The sequence below is a fragment of the Patella vulgata genome, chromosome 4 (genome assembly GCF_932274485.2).
Source record: "Patella vulgata chromosome 4, xgPatVulg1.2, whole genome shotgun sequence".
NCBI lineage: Eukaryota > Metazoa > Mollusca > Gastropoda > Patellidae > Patella > Patella vulgata.
The window spans coordinates 32,992,228-33,007,922 of NC_065882.2; the positions used below are offsets into that span (position 1 = coordinate 32,992,228).

Genomic DNA, 15,695 nt, shown 5'->3' on the forward strand with positions numbered 1-15,695 from the left:
ATTCACGAAAAACTTCTGTTGGTTTAGAATACAACTATGAACCCTGTGACAACGCTATAAAATATAAACATCATATCGCACCAGATGCTGTAATTTTCAATAATCGCATACTCTCAAGAAAATCCACAGCAAAAGACTTAGAGCAAGAAGTTTTACATCAGATAGAAGAAGATGTATTTTATTCAACAAAGACCGACAATGAAATTGGTATGTCACGTGAAGATCGTCTTTTCATCAACCTGATGGAGCAGGTTTCCATAAAAATGAAAATGGTAACTGGGAAGCACCTTTGGCTTTTCGAAATCCAGATGTCTTCATGCCTAATAATCGTAACCAAGCGGAGAAGAGATTTAAAGGCCTTCTCAAGAATTTCGCACGTGATGGTCTGTTGAAAGCAGACTACATAGAGTTTATGACCAAGATAATAGAAAGAGGTCATGCATAACCCGCATCTAAAGAAAAACCTAAAGATGGAAAGTCATGGTTCCTTCTTCATTTTGGAGTCTACCATCCAAAGAAGAAATAAAAAATAAGAGTCGTATTTGACTCCTCAGCAGAGTATGCTGGAACATCTTTAAACTCAGAATTGCTTGCTGGCCCCGACCTTATGAAAAGACTACAGGGAAGGTTACACAGATTTCGCCAGGAAGAGGTCGCAATCATGTGCGATATTGAACAGATGTTTCACAGTTTTCATGTGGATAAAGACCACAGAAACTTTCTACAATTCCTTTGGTTTAAAGACAGTGATCCTGCATTACCTGTAATAGATTACCATATGAACGTACATCTATTTGGTAACGGACCTAGTCCAGCCATAGCAACCTTTGAACTAAGAAAGTCAGCCGATGAGGGAAAAATTAAATATGGCGAGTCAGCACATAAATTCGTACATGAAGAATTCTATGTAGATGATGGTGTTTATTCCTGTCAGACACCAGAAGAAGCCATCGCTTTAATAAAGTCTGCTCAGAAAATGTTAGCAGAATCAAACCTTAGACTTCACAAGGTAGTGTCAAATGTTCCTGCAGTTATGGAAGCCATACTGCAAGACGACAGAGCTAAAGGTTTAAAAGACCTAGACTTTACTAATGATAAGTTGCCTGTCCAACGTTCATTGGGGGTACAATGGGATCTTGATGAAGATGTATTCACATTTCAAGCCATCAACAAAGACAAACCTTACACAAGAAGAGGTGTCCTCTCGATTATTCACTCATTGTATGATCCTTTTGGATTTGCAGCACCTTATGTCATCGTTGGTAAGAAGATACTACAAACCTTAATACTACTGGGTAACACTAAAGACATTCCACTCAACTGGGATGATCCACTAACCACAGATTTGGAAATTGAATGGGATACATGGAATAAAGACCTAGAGACTATTGACAGCGTCAAAGTGCAACGTTGCTTCAAACCTACAAACTTTGGAACCGTTACAAGAAGAGAGCTCCATGCCTTTTGTGATGCCAGTCAGGATGCAATCGGAGTAGTTGTTTATCTACGTATATTCAATGACGAAGACCAGGTGTGGATTTCATTTGTTAAAGCATCTGCCAAAGTAAAGCCACAGAAACGTGTTACGTTTCCATAAATGGAACTATCTGCCGCTGTACTGTTAGTTAACACAGTAAGAGACATTAAAAAAGACTTAGAGTATCAAATAGACGATACATTTTACTACACAGATTCTAAAGTCGTTTTAGGATACATCATGAATGAAAGTAAACGGTTCTTCATGTATGTTGCTAATTGGGTAGAAATCATTCGCAACCAATCATCACTTACGACTTGGAGGTACATAAATACAGAAACCAATCCAGCAGATATCGCAACACGTGGGTGTTCTGTCTCCAAGCTCATTAAGGGAAACTGGTTCACAGGTCCTGACTTCTTGTGGACTCCTCAGAGGGATATACCATTTGAATCATTCTCTCTGCACGATAAAAATGTCGACGAACTGCGCCCAGAAGTTAAAGTTAGTAAGATCTTGGGGAACATCCATGATGCCTGTGCAGTCCATGCGAAATGATATTTTTTTTACTGGACATTTGGGCAGGTATTATTCCAACTATTACTGGACCGAATGAGATTTTACTGGTCCAAAAAAGTTCATACCAAAAATATGCATAAAATAAGTAATAATGGCCTAAAACTCGAAAAACAACAAACAGTATATATAAGGGGGAAAATACTTTACTTTATTACAAAGATTATCTATTGTATAAAGACTTTTTCGCACACTTCCTTAATTGTCATTTTGTGTTAATGATAATAAATAGACCGCGCAAAGAAAATATAAACCCTTAGATGACAATCGAGTCTACCAGAAGCCAATGTTATTAATACAATAAAAGGACTTTCGTTTTAGTCTGGATTAAGCTAGCCTACTACTTACTAGACTAGCTCGATATACGGTACTACGTACTCGAGATAAGATTTTGTTTACATTTTAAACAATAGTGAAATTAACACAATAAATTAAACGAGAATTCAACAGTCCGTGCACGAAGTGCCGTCAGTCAGTGCGATGATTTAATATTTGTAAGTTGAGTGTCCGTTAACCCGTCCACAAGCAAACCCGTCCACGGTTAAGGTAATACCGGTACTTGACTTGTATATTATTTAATTGATTAGAATAGATCAGTTTTACTCATTGGTTGTTTATATTGTTTTATTTACCTAATAATCAACTAGCTTGGCTCGCCATCCCGACAGCGATTAGTTCGAGTTCAAATTCTTTATTCCTTTAAGCCAAAGACTCATCAGGTATAACATATAGTACAAACAAATAAATAAATACAATATGTACAAAAACAATATAGTTCACAGATGTTTTTGTAATAAAGAACAATAGTATTGTTTGTTGATTAGCGTTATGATTTTAGACAAAATGGTAAGTTCACCAATGTTTTTGTAATAAAGTAGACCCGTATTGTTTGTTAATTGACCTTATCCCATGATTTAAAAAATTGGCGATGGTTAATATTGGGTCAAAAATAATTCCTTAAATTGCGCCGGAGCCCCTTTAAGATAAATTGAATTCGCATAAAAACAACAAAGAGTGGCTACGTGCGATTTTATTCTTTGATCTTTGATACACGGGACATTTCTGTTACCATTGATTTGGGGTTCATGTAGAATAGGCTCTTCTATCGAGCCTACAGTTATTCTTTTCTAAAATAAAATGAGTGCCTTGGATTTTTGTGTGGATTTGATAGCGGTTATACTTTACTAATATTCTCTGACATCGGAGACTTGTGTCGCATTCATTTAATTTTTGCGGTAAGTATGAGCTTCTTATGTCTGATTTGAAAGCGCTTTCGACTCCCGTTGCAAGTTCTATTTGTCTTATTTCTATTTGTAAGATCGGTAACCTAAATACCGTTATAGTTTGCAGTTTTAAAGTCTATCTTTGCCTTGATTCGAGAGTAATTCTTAACTATGCACTCTAAACATGTATAGTCTTATGCATACTATCCTTCAAAATGTACTAGACATGCAGCTTTACATGACTAGTTGGAAATGTAACTGCATATATCGTGCAGAATATGTGAACACGCGTGTTCTTACTATACAACTTTACCTAACGCGTCCGTATTATTAACGAAAATATTCAACATTCATAACATCGTGGCAGTATATCGTTTTGACATCGATTGTTTATGACAAATATAACCGTTAATTTTGCATGTAAAATTACACCGAGGCCTATCACGTCCCGCGACTATCGTGGCACACGATAGCGACTGCTACACCAAGTTATTTATCGTGGCATTATCGTGGCAATTTTCAACAAAAAACGACAAGATAATCGTGTCCCGTATAACTTTCACGCTCTCCGTACTGTACGTACTCGAGATAAGATTTTGTTTACATTTTAAACAATAGTGAAATTAACACAATAAATTAAACGAGAATTCAACAGTCCGTGCACGAAGTGCCGTCAGTCAGTGCCAATACGGCGATGATTTAATACAACCAGCAGTCAGTAAACCAGGTCCAGAATCTTTCCGGACAACTGGGCCGGTATTCATGATGAAAATACCGGACCGAGAGCTATTTTATCGGTAATGACCGACGGTACGACGGCTTTCGCATGGATTGTGCCTGTGCACTATGTGCATACTTCAAACGCTTTGAAGACTGGAACAAACTTTGCAGAAGTGTAGCCCTTTTAAAGCTTTTCGTTAGAATGCGAATGCAACCACCAGCGAATAGAGTAAGTTTCAACACAAAGCTGAATCCTAAGATAATAAAAGAAGCCGAAGACGTCATCATCAGTCATGTTCAGTACAACGTCTTCTTAAAAGAGATCTCCATTCTGAAAGATAAAGAAATTGATGTTTCTAAGAAGAGCCCACTCAAAGGTTTACCACTTCAAGACTTGGATCCCTTCATCCATACAGATGGTTTGCCCAGGGTTGGTGGACGCTTGAGACGAGCACAGTGGCCTCTTCCAGAGAAACATCCAGCGATATTACCCAAAAATGACCACATCACTTCTCTTTTAATACGCCACTATCATGAGGCTACACATCACCAGGGAAGACTGATTACACATGGTAAAATTAGACAATCAGGATTTTGGATCATAGGCGGGCAACAGTTAGTCAGTAATTACATAAGAAACTGTTTTAGGTGTAACTTTCTTCGTCGCCCTTGTGAGACACCAAAGATGGCTGACCTTCCCGATGATCGTTTACAATCGTCAGCACCTTTAAGTTATGTTGGTATGGATGCATTTGGGCCATGGGAAATCACAACTAGAAAAACCTGTGGTGGATCAGCATGTAGCAAGCGCTGGGGTTTGATCTTTACTTGCCTAAACAGTAGAGCCATCCACATAGAAATCGTTGAATCCATGGATACCTCATCAGTCATTAATGCCCTACGTCGTTTTATTGCATTACGTGGACCTGTCACTGTTCTACGGTCAGACCAAGGCACTTACTTTATAGGAGCTAGAGCTGAGTTAACAGAGGCACTCGAGGAAATAAAGAACGACCGAATTCGACAATTCCTAATACAGCACGAGTGTGAATGGAAATTTAACCCACCTCATGCATCACATTTCGCAGGCATCTGGGAGCGCCAGATTGGTACATTAAGAAGAGTTTTAGACGGTATGCTTCTTGAGTTAGGTAAAGCTCAACTGACTCATGATCTACTAATCACCTTAATGGCAGAGGCTGCTGCAATAGTCAACTCGCGCCCAATCACAGAAGTAGCTACAGATGTCAATGAACCTCAACCACTCTCACCAGCAAATATCTTAACGATGAAGACACGCCCTTATCTTACACCCCCAGGTGAATTCACTAGGCCAGATCTGTACTGTCGAAAACAAAGGCGCAGAGTTCATTATTTGTCAGATCAATGCTGGTTATGATGGCGAAGAGAGTACATCCAAAATCATCAACAGAGAAAGAAGTGGAAAAGCTCAAGTCCAAATATTAAGGTAAACGATATTGTTTTGATTCGAGATAAGAACTCCATAAGGGGAGTATGGCCCAAAGGACGCGTAACTAAAATCAAAGAAAGCGAAGATGGAATTGTTCGGGAGGCCGAAATTAGTGTATATGTGGACAATTGCCTGGGTGCTTCTGTGTTAGAAGGACAGCAAAAAACATACTCGAGACCAGTGTGCGATTTGGTTGTGTTGTTTGCCGGTGATAAAGGAGACGTGTAAAAGATAATCTTTTAAGTGGGGAGTGTGGTGTTATTTTATTAGGACTGCCATAATAGTTATGGACCTTTCTTTTTATTTGATAATTATATGTATTTTTACAATGTAGCTGGTCATCCACTTTCCTGCTTCAATTTTAAGGTATTTGTGATTCAATAGTGACCATCATTTTAAATGTGAATTACTCACGTAAAACGGAAGTAGTTTATGTATTGTTTTTCCCGCCATTAGAGCAGTAATTTTTCATTGTTGTAAGGCAGGGAATGTGGCTGAACAGTGTTTTACTGCAGCCCAACATTGATTAATGTCAGCAAAGATAGTTTTATTCATTTGCCAGGGAATCGCTTAAGCTAACTGGGTAGCCAGGTCTCGACGAGTAAAGCCTCCGTGGTGTCGTTCGAGCCGGTGAGACATGACAGGCATGATAACTTTGGTTATAATGAAGTGAGAGCGATGAAACTCTGAATATAGATTCATTATATCATTACCTTGACTAAGTTCGATGGTGAGAATTTTCTACTTAGGCTATGGAGCAATAAGCAATTTGATTGGTGAAGACTGGAACATAACATTGAGGTAGAATGTTTAAACTTGATGTAGATGATGAAACTTGGTGTATAGTTGATAATCAGTTTGATTGCTTGATACTTTTGAAAAAATTAAATGTGCTCTTAATTAATATGTGTCATCTATTTATTTTGGGATTACGGCGGGGGACATCAGCATCACTGTTGGGTTGTTAAACGTTGCCTTGAACTGTACTGTATATCTTATTTACAGATTTTTATTGCTGCATTTTCCGTAAGTCATGGTGATGCATTCCGTCTTGTGTATGGATCTGATAGTTTTGGTAATACATGTGATGAGGACAACACTGGTAAAACTATACCCAATATTTCTTTATCAGGTCAAAACCTTAAAGGTCGTCCGTAAGTATATAAATTTTATATGCCTACATATTGTCCCCCTGTCCATCTATATTCCAAAAATCCAGACATGTATAAAGCGTTTATTTATAGCATTGACTTTGTATACTTGCGCTTCGAGTAGGGCTGTACGATATTGCAAAAAGGGACGATATCGATATTGGCATATTTCTCAACGATATATAGTTAAATATCGCGATATTTAATAATAATGTCACCTTGCTATTAAATAAATTAAAAATAAATGCATTAAAGCTGACTACAGTGTGAGTAAGAATTGTGGGTAAGAATTGCTTTATTCATACACTTTAAAGGGACAATAACACTTTTGCTGGCTTGACAGCTCCAGAAAATAAAAAATAGCCTTATTCTAAGTACTAGATGTGTTAGTGTACTACCTGTTGTGTAAATTATCCATTAAATCCTATTTTACTTGTCCAGAGGGTTCAAAAATATTTTTAAATCCAAGTCACATTTGAAAAGCTTTATGTCAGGCTTTTCAAATCATTTAAAAACAAGAATTTTTCCAATTTTTTAAATTAGGTGTGTTAAGATGAAATTTGTATCATCAATTAATTGGAATATTGTAAAATAGTACAATTTGTTGACCAGAATAAAGATTGGGACATATTATTCAGTTAAAACAAGAGTGGTATTGAGCCTTTAAACTTTGCTTTGTTATTAATATAGATTTATTAAAATGAACAAAACAACATCCTTTTTGGATAAACACGTTTTAATTCTTTTTGACACAATAACAGGAGACATTACTTATGCCTGTACATATAATTAAATTAAAAACAACCGCTGATATTTAAAAAACATCTGCTTGTTGACCTTGTGTAAGAAAATTCTCAAATATCAAGTGCAGCGGAAGTAAGTAGATGCGGTCTTCAAGTCTTGTATTGTAAGTTCAAACAGTTTAACAAATACTAAATGATCCGGACTATCTTCCATTCAAGCATTTGATTGGCTGCGGTATTCCTGGCCTAACAGTGACAGTAATCTATTTATAGATCGTTTTATTCTTGCTTTCAGAAATTAAGTTTCGTAGAGTTTTCTAAAAATATTTGTTTTTTTTTAAATATGACAACCTATTTATAGCCTGGTAATAAGCCATGGTAGTGGGAAATTTCAGGCGTTTAGTAGGCCTAAGCTTTACATGTGGTAACAACTGACAATGTATTGTCGATTAAAAACAAAGTAAAAGTAACGCATACACAATGCAATGAAAAATGGCTATGGACACTGCGCAAGTGTTTTAAACATTTAACGATTCTCAAAACATTAGTTTGATTATAGCTTATTGCCTTCGGCTAATTTCCACTGCTGTATAGTGTATTATGATCTATTTTTATGATAATTTATTTCGATATTTGAAGTTTTTGGCGATATTCGATAAACCACTATATATCAACGATTTTTGGTCACATGATATCGTAGTTGGGTCTGAAAATACCATATCGCGATAAATGCAGGCCTCGAAATAAGACGGCACAGGGTGATCAATAAATCGATCCCCTGATTTTTGGTCCAGGTGATTGATTTTTTGATCACCTGAGGTATCAACCAGGTGACCAATCGATCACCTAAAACTAGAGATTGCATGATGTTGTTTGAATGTTGTTTCTTGAGTAACTTAAATTGCGTGACCATTTACTTAATTCATTTCAGGGAATATATCCAAGATACAATTTGAAGAACTGTTTTACTCCTTCTATAACCAACTTGTTATTATTTTAGTGTAGGTGTGCCATATGCCGCCATTTTGTTGTCTAAGAAAAAGAAAAAATACGGTTTTCCCCACTAATTAAAAGATCTGTCATAAATACAATGGGCCTATGAAAATCTGTAGGTTACGTTTTTTGGTAACAACCGCAAACAAAATGATGTTTCCTTGAGAAAAAAACACGAATGTGGATAGGTTTTAATACTTTTAACGGCTTATTCGTCGTTGTAATCCAAGATCGATGTCTTTTCCGCGGATGTTTCAAAACACTAACAATAAATATTTTGATATCAATGTTTAGCGGTAGTTTCGTATTTTTTAATAATGGCCTTGTGGTTGAATAAAATTACTATTTTCATCGCTAAATACTTCTTAGAAAACTTTTAAAAAGTTTTCCGTTGCGTCAAAGAAATTAAAACCCGTGTTATGTCATATCATTTTGTTCGCCTTGATTTAAACTTTCTTCTTATACGAAAATAAAGCTAGCATATCAAATCAAACATTAGCGGAATTCCCGTAAAAGGAGTGGGGTGTCCCATAACGTCAGTAAGAAGTTCCCCGGAATTTGACGTTGCGACAGACGCTAAACAGAATTTATTGGAATAAACAGATTCAGACATCAGGACGTCTTTTATTTGGTTATAGAAACCATCAAACTAGTCAACACTATTCTCCGTGAGTTGGCCACAGTTTTGCTGAGCCAACTAAAACGTGGATTTCAATTGGTGTTCCCCATAAACTTTTTACCGATCACCCGACATGACTGGGGAGATCAAATTATCGTTCTCCTGAAATCTCGTCCAGGCGATCGGTGGGCAATCGATCTACTATTTTGAGGCCTGTAAATGACTATATCGAGAATATCGTACAACCCTATCTAAAGGCCTTAAGCAAATATTAATGTTTCCAAATCGAATAGATCAAGATGAATGCTCCTACTAAAGCTGCAAAATATGTCTTGCTTAGTTTTTTTTTTTATTTCAGTTTTGCATTTGGACCATTTTGATTTAAATGTGAAAAGGGTGTAAAAATGAGCTATTTACAATCCATTCAGGCTTTTCATAATTTAAAATATTTGACAACTTTCATGAACCTGTAGCATTAATCCATACAAAGAGAATATATGTGAAATTTAATTTGTAATGTGCGCAGTTGCCGAGAAATAGGCAATTTTGCATGCGTCACTTTTCATGTTATTTTGCCTGTAAAAGAGTCAATTATCATTCGATTTTCAATTTTTTTTACCATTTGATGCCTTATGCCAATTTGGACTAGGTCAAATCATTTTAACATTTACGATGTCACCGGAAATGACGTCATTTGGACAAAAACTGTATTTTTAGCCTTCAAAACAGATATTTTATTCAAATGAGTCTGATTTGTAATGTTTTTAAAATTATGATATTTGATTCCAATCCACAAATATGTCACTTTTCAAGGTATTTGGTCTATAAAAGTGGCAATTAATATTCGATTTACATAAAATTTTCACCATCATTACTGCTTCGCAGTACTGGTTATTATTATTTTTTTATTTTTTTTTTTCTAATTTGATTGTATCTCAGAAACCACATGTTGGAATCAATACGATTTCTTCGGTTTTATTGGAAAAGTAGGTGTGACTTAGAGATTAAAGCTATTTTGGGCAGAGATAGTGTCATTAAGCTTTTGTTATCTTACTTAGTTAAATATTCTGTATATATATTTGCCCACAATTCACATATTTGTTTCATTTGCTTGATAAAGACGAGAGAATCCTCGTCGAAACGTCGCTTAGTATCAAACTCAGTAATTGTGTATCCATAAAATTGTACCTTGTGTTAATATGTTCAATTACTAAATGCCAATCAAAGAAGATATACGCCATCAATATGGATATGTGGCTACCAGACTAATGAACCAGATTGTGAAATCAGAGGGCAAGTATATCAGATTATGCAACAATTTGACATTTTTAATGCGATGCAGAGATAGTGTCGTTCAGCTTTATTTGCATTTGATTATTATCTTAGTTGCATATTCTGTATATATATTTTATTATTATTATTACAGCATATTTATATTTGCCCACAATTCACATACTTGTATCATTTGCTTGATAAAGACGAGAGTATCCTCGTCGAAACGTTGCTTAGTATCAAACTCAGTAATTGTGTATCCATAAAATTGTACCTTGTGTTAATATGTTCAATTACTAAATGCCAAACAAAGAAGACAATGCGAAATGTCCGAAATCACCAAAGTTGTCGTTTTTATACACCCACTATTGCCGTCACCCCCGTCCGTCCGTCGTCCACTATTTCTTGCAAACACTCTAACGTCAAAAATTATGATCCGATTGTTTTAAAATTGATATATATTGTTCACATTGGTTAGATGAAGAAGCCTATGTAATTTCAGCAATTTCTGTTTATTAAGTCTAGAGTTATGGCCCTTGTTTCACTTTATTGAACCTTGTGAATGCTCCAACACCAAAAGTTATCATCTGATCTTTGTGAAATTTATATGCATTATTTAAGTTACTTGACAATTATCCGAGATTTCGTCAATAACCTTTTGAAATTCTGTTTCATAAAATCCACTCATTGACCCATAGACTTAATTCATTATTTACTACTGTCTCTCCCTAAGCCAATTAACTAGACAATAGCTTATCTCCCTGGAGCTAATTAAAGGATTATCCCTTAATCCAATATATTGCAAAGAACACAAAATAACACACAAACTATTATTCCAGTCAAAAAATTTTCATATATTCAAATGAAGATATATAATTGGGCACTAATACAAAGTAACAACAAAGTTATTTTTTATTTAAATTCAACAATGTTTAGCACACGCACATTGTACAACAGGCCATAGCATGCTTCCGTAGGCATTCGTCTAATTGACAATCAAAATGTGCAAGATTTACTACAATGAGCAAATTAAAAAATCAAACTATTTTTATCCTCATTTAAATGGCCGACATTTTGATTTTTTTTTTCGTAGTAAGTCGTATCTGGGTCATCTTCTTCTCCGTTTATAATCCCGGAAAAAAACAATTTCCCGAACGCTACTGAGATAAATATTCATATCTAAAATACCCTTTGATAAAAATCCTACAAATTCTGATTCGGAATCACTTTCCATAGCGAAGAAATTATTAAAAGAGTGAGCGCTGGGATATTACAATTCGACGAAGAGTGGCTGCCATTTTTGGTACGCCGTATATCACGTATATCTTCATCTCTGTTTCATATCTCGGAAAAATCACTTTCCCCGGAACATTTGTTATTACTGAGATTAATATTCACATGTAAATAAATATCCTTTGATAAAATCCCTTCAAATTCTGAATTGGGATCACTTTCCATAGCAAAGAAATTATTAGATGAACGAGCGTGAAAATATTAAACTTGCGTACAAAATGGGGCCCTATGACACAAATTTTCTCGAGAGTTCACGACCTTATAACCCCGAAACTATTGATGTGACATATATGTTTTATGATTTCGATCATAAGTTCAAACTATACGCTTATTGGATAACTACTTTTCGAAAGCCAATCGTCTTTTTTTATAACTTTATGATCAATAAAACAATACATCAAAAAGGCCGGCAGCAGCCGTTGATGGGCAAATTGTCTTGCGAGTTTACAACCTTTTTATCCCCAAACCTTTGATGTGACCTACAAATTTTATGATTCCAGTAATTAGTTCAAACTATATATTTATTAGATAACTAAGTTTTGGAAGCCAATTGGCCTTTTTTGATAACTTTCTTGATCAATGAAACTTTACATCAAAGAGGCCGACAACAGTCGTCGTTAGGAAAAGTGACTAGACATTAGGTAGTCGACAGGTGGCGTAAGTCCAAGGCTCTACAATGCGACTGAAACACTCGCATTTGCGAGTGAATTTTGACGATGGCGACCAGATATTTATAATTGCTAGGTTTCTGGCGAGTGAACATAAGTCCCCAATTAACACTATAGCTATCTGAACTTTTCTCCGTAAAGATAACGTAATCGGCGATGATCCCGGTCGACTGTTGTTTACTTCCTGACTTGAAATTGGGTCAATCCCATTGTCCTCTGTGAGGAAATTTTCATTGCGCATGCGCTGTATATATCGGAAGTTTACGAGACAGCATGGCTAGCAGACGAAACAAAATATCAACTTACTTTACTACTACTTCATCTCCTCGCATTGAGTCTCAATCGGGGAAAATTAATGACAGTCATACTGATGCTACACCACTTAAATTGAAATCGAAAATCAACAAAGAACGTGAATTTAATGTATCTTGGTTAACTGATTTTTGTTGGCTACGGTATGACAAGGAAACGAATGTTATGTATTGCGACTTCTGTCGCCAGTCGGGCTTCAGTTTAGCTGGTAAAACAGACTTTGTGAATGGTTCAAACAAGTTTAAAAGAGAAAATGTTCTTGCCCATAGCGGCAGCATGCGGCATAAAAAATGCCGCGATCACATTCTGGATAAGAGCAAACGTCTGCCTCCCAGTGCCACCACCAGCGGAAGTAGTTCCATTCAAACGTTGTTTACCGATCTTGAAAAAAAATCTGCCAAAAAAGACTCAACTGAACTGAAAATAAAGTTCAATACTGCGTATTGTATTGGCAAGGAAGAACTTCCCTTCACAAAATTTAAGTCCTTGCTTATTTTACAAAAGAAGAATGGGTTGCCACTGACCCCAGGCTACAGCAATGATGTGAGGTGCGGAGAAATATTGTCAACAATTGCAAGTACAATAAAGGATGACACTATCAAAGTTCTGAATAAGTCTCACTACATGTCTATCATGATAGACGGAGCAACTGACAGTTCGATTTCAGAGAATGAGGTGATATATACAAGAATTGTTCAGGAAGGAGAACCAGAAAACAAATTGATAGAACTTAAAGAACTTGAACATGCACATGCAGATGGTGTTCTAACTGCAATCAAAAGTGCAATTTCAGGAATGGGGATAGACGATGACGAGTTCAAAACTAAAATAATTGGATTTTGTGCAGATGGCGCTAGCGTGAACATGGGACAAAGAAATGGAGTTGTGGCAAAACTGAGAGAGGACATCCCTCATTTGATTGACTTTCACTGTATGGCCCATAGACTGGAGTTAGCATTAATGAAACTCCAGAAAAAGTGTCCCATGGTTGAAACAGTTTCTGACTGCTTACATCTGATATGGAAGACCTATCATGTCAGTCCCAAGAGTAAGAGAGAATTAAGAACAATTGGGGAAGAGTTGGGAGCTAGAATTTACAGTCCAACACCAGTGAAGGGAACAAGATGGGTACCCCACATTGATAAAGCTGTTCGAGTCTTTCTTCAGGGCAAGAAGGATGGCGACTTGGCAACTGATTATGGACAATATTCTTCAGTTTTCACTCACATGGAAAGTTTGGCAGCCACATCAACAAATGCTGACATCAAAGGCAGGGGTAACAAAATTCACAAGCAACTTCAAAGTCTGATGTTTGCCACTTTCTTTCTGATCTTTTTGGAGAAGTTGCATTGCTTAGCCTGAAGCTACAATCAAGAACACTGATCCTGCCTACTGCAATATCTGCAGTAAGTGACTGCATGGCAACAATAGAATCCATGAAGGAGGAACCAATTCCAGGTGGCTTTCAGGAAAAGTTTATTCTTTGCATTGAGGCTCAGGAGACTGATTCACCCACTTTCCAAGGCATTCCTATGAAAGGTGATGCAGCCAACTTGAAGAACACACTGTCTCAGGTTATCAACAAGACTATCAATGTCACTCTCACAGAATTGGATGGAAGATTCCATAACTTGCTTGGCACCAACAAGAGTGAAGTAGGCCCACAAGCTGTTGTGAACAGTTTCAAGATTTTCCACCATGATACATGGCCCAAGGCCAAGAAAGACCTTGTTCGCTTTGGGACAAATGAGGTGGAAATCTTAAAAAGTTGGTTGCAATACAGCAGCATTTCAAACCGAGTGGAGGCAGTTGAAAGTGTTGGTGGCAGATAGTTTTATGGACAAGTCCTATTCTCAGCTATGGCAGGTGCTCCTCTGCAAACAGCCTTACAAACAAGATCTCTGCAATATTCTTCACCTTGTGGAAATAATGTTGGTGCTGCCAATCAGCTCAGCTGAGTGTGAGAGGTCATTTTCAGCTCAAAAACGAATTAAGTCAGATTTGAGAAGCAGCCTTGGTGTAAAGAGAACATCAGAATTGATTTTCATTGCTTCAGAGGGACCAGAACTAGCAGACTTTAATCCTGATGATGCTGTGACTAAGTGGATGTCTTCAGGGAGAAGAAAACCAACAGGGTGCAGTGGACAGGATGACTGGTCTATGGATATTGTCTGTGTCACAGGCACTGACAATACTAGTGTCAAGCCATCCACCAGTGCCACATCAGATTCACCAGAGTGACACTAAATGAGTACTGTAACTAAAGACTGTGTCTGAGTGACTGTGTTGGACTCCATAAATTGACAATTACTGAATTAATAAAACACATCTTTTATTATTATTATATAGGACGACAAGTTGAAGAGTTATGTATGTTCACAATATAATTTAGCTATATCATACGACAAATTATTATAATCTTCAGACTTGGCAACTGAAAATTTTGTTTGGCTAGTGGTTTTGAAAATTTACTTATGTTTGCACAAGTAAGTTCAAAATGCTGTGTAGAGCCTTGCGTAAGTCGGTGAAATTCAGTAGCTAATTAGGTTGACGCCTAGTAGCGTAAGTTGGACCGAATGAGTTAAGGCTTTTAGTCTACAACTTGTGGGATGCGCAAATTGCTTGTGAAGTTTTTGCACCATTTTATATTTTTCGGTAGTACCCTCAGCCTGAAAAACTTCAAATGTGTCTCTAATATCTATATCAGATTGTTCTAGATTTATACAATAATGTCCAGCCGTAGAACAATGGGGTTTTACATCTGTGCAGAATATTTGTGCAGAATCATTTTCTAGATCAAGTTTTACTTTAGTGCGTTTCATAGGTTCTTTACTTAAAAGAAGAGGTATATCACTATCTACCACATCTGTTTCTAAAACACATTCCACACCAGCTAACTTACATGGAATTTTAATTCGTCCTAATGATTTCAGTTAACAATCCCCTCCAAATTTGAAAATAGTATCACTATCTAACCGTTCAATACCCTGGCGTTCCCTATCACTTAAACTGTCTAGATAACATTGCATCCACCCCTTTCCTGCAACTGTTGAAGAACATGCATAATCTAAAACTGCCGAATATAATGTTTCACTTGCAAATGTTTTCATTTCCATAAGGTCACTTCCAGTGAATAGAATAGCCTTTTTTGGTTCTTGTGACTTACTCATGTTCTCG

The 15,695-nt window shown here is 36.6% G+C and overlaps 1 protein-coding gene across 3 annotated transcripts in view; it reads left to right on the forward strand.

Annotated features, from left to right (window-relative positions):
- Positions 1 to 15,695, forward strand: part of LOC126817150 (choline transporter-like protein 1) — a 427,912-nt gene that overhangs the window by 106,344 nt on the left and 305,873 nt on the right. Inside the window, exon 5 of one of the 3 annotated variants that reach the window (XM_056100629.1) lies at positions 6,473 to 6,621. The exons of 1 other annotated variant lie outside the window; for it this stretch is intronic. In XM_056100629.1, the coding sequence (XP_055956604.1) occupies positions 6,473 to 6,621 (149 nt within the window). Of the gene's footprint in view, positions 1 to 6,472; positions 6,622 to 15,695 lie in introns of those variants that run through there. One more of the 3 variants, XM_056100630.1, reaches the window with a different exon arrangement.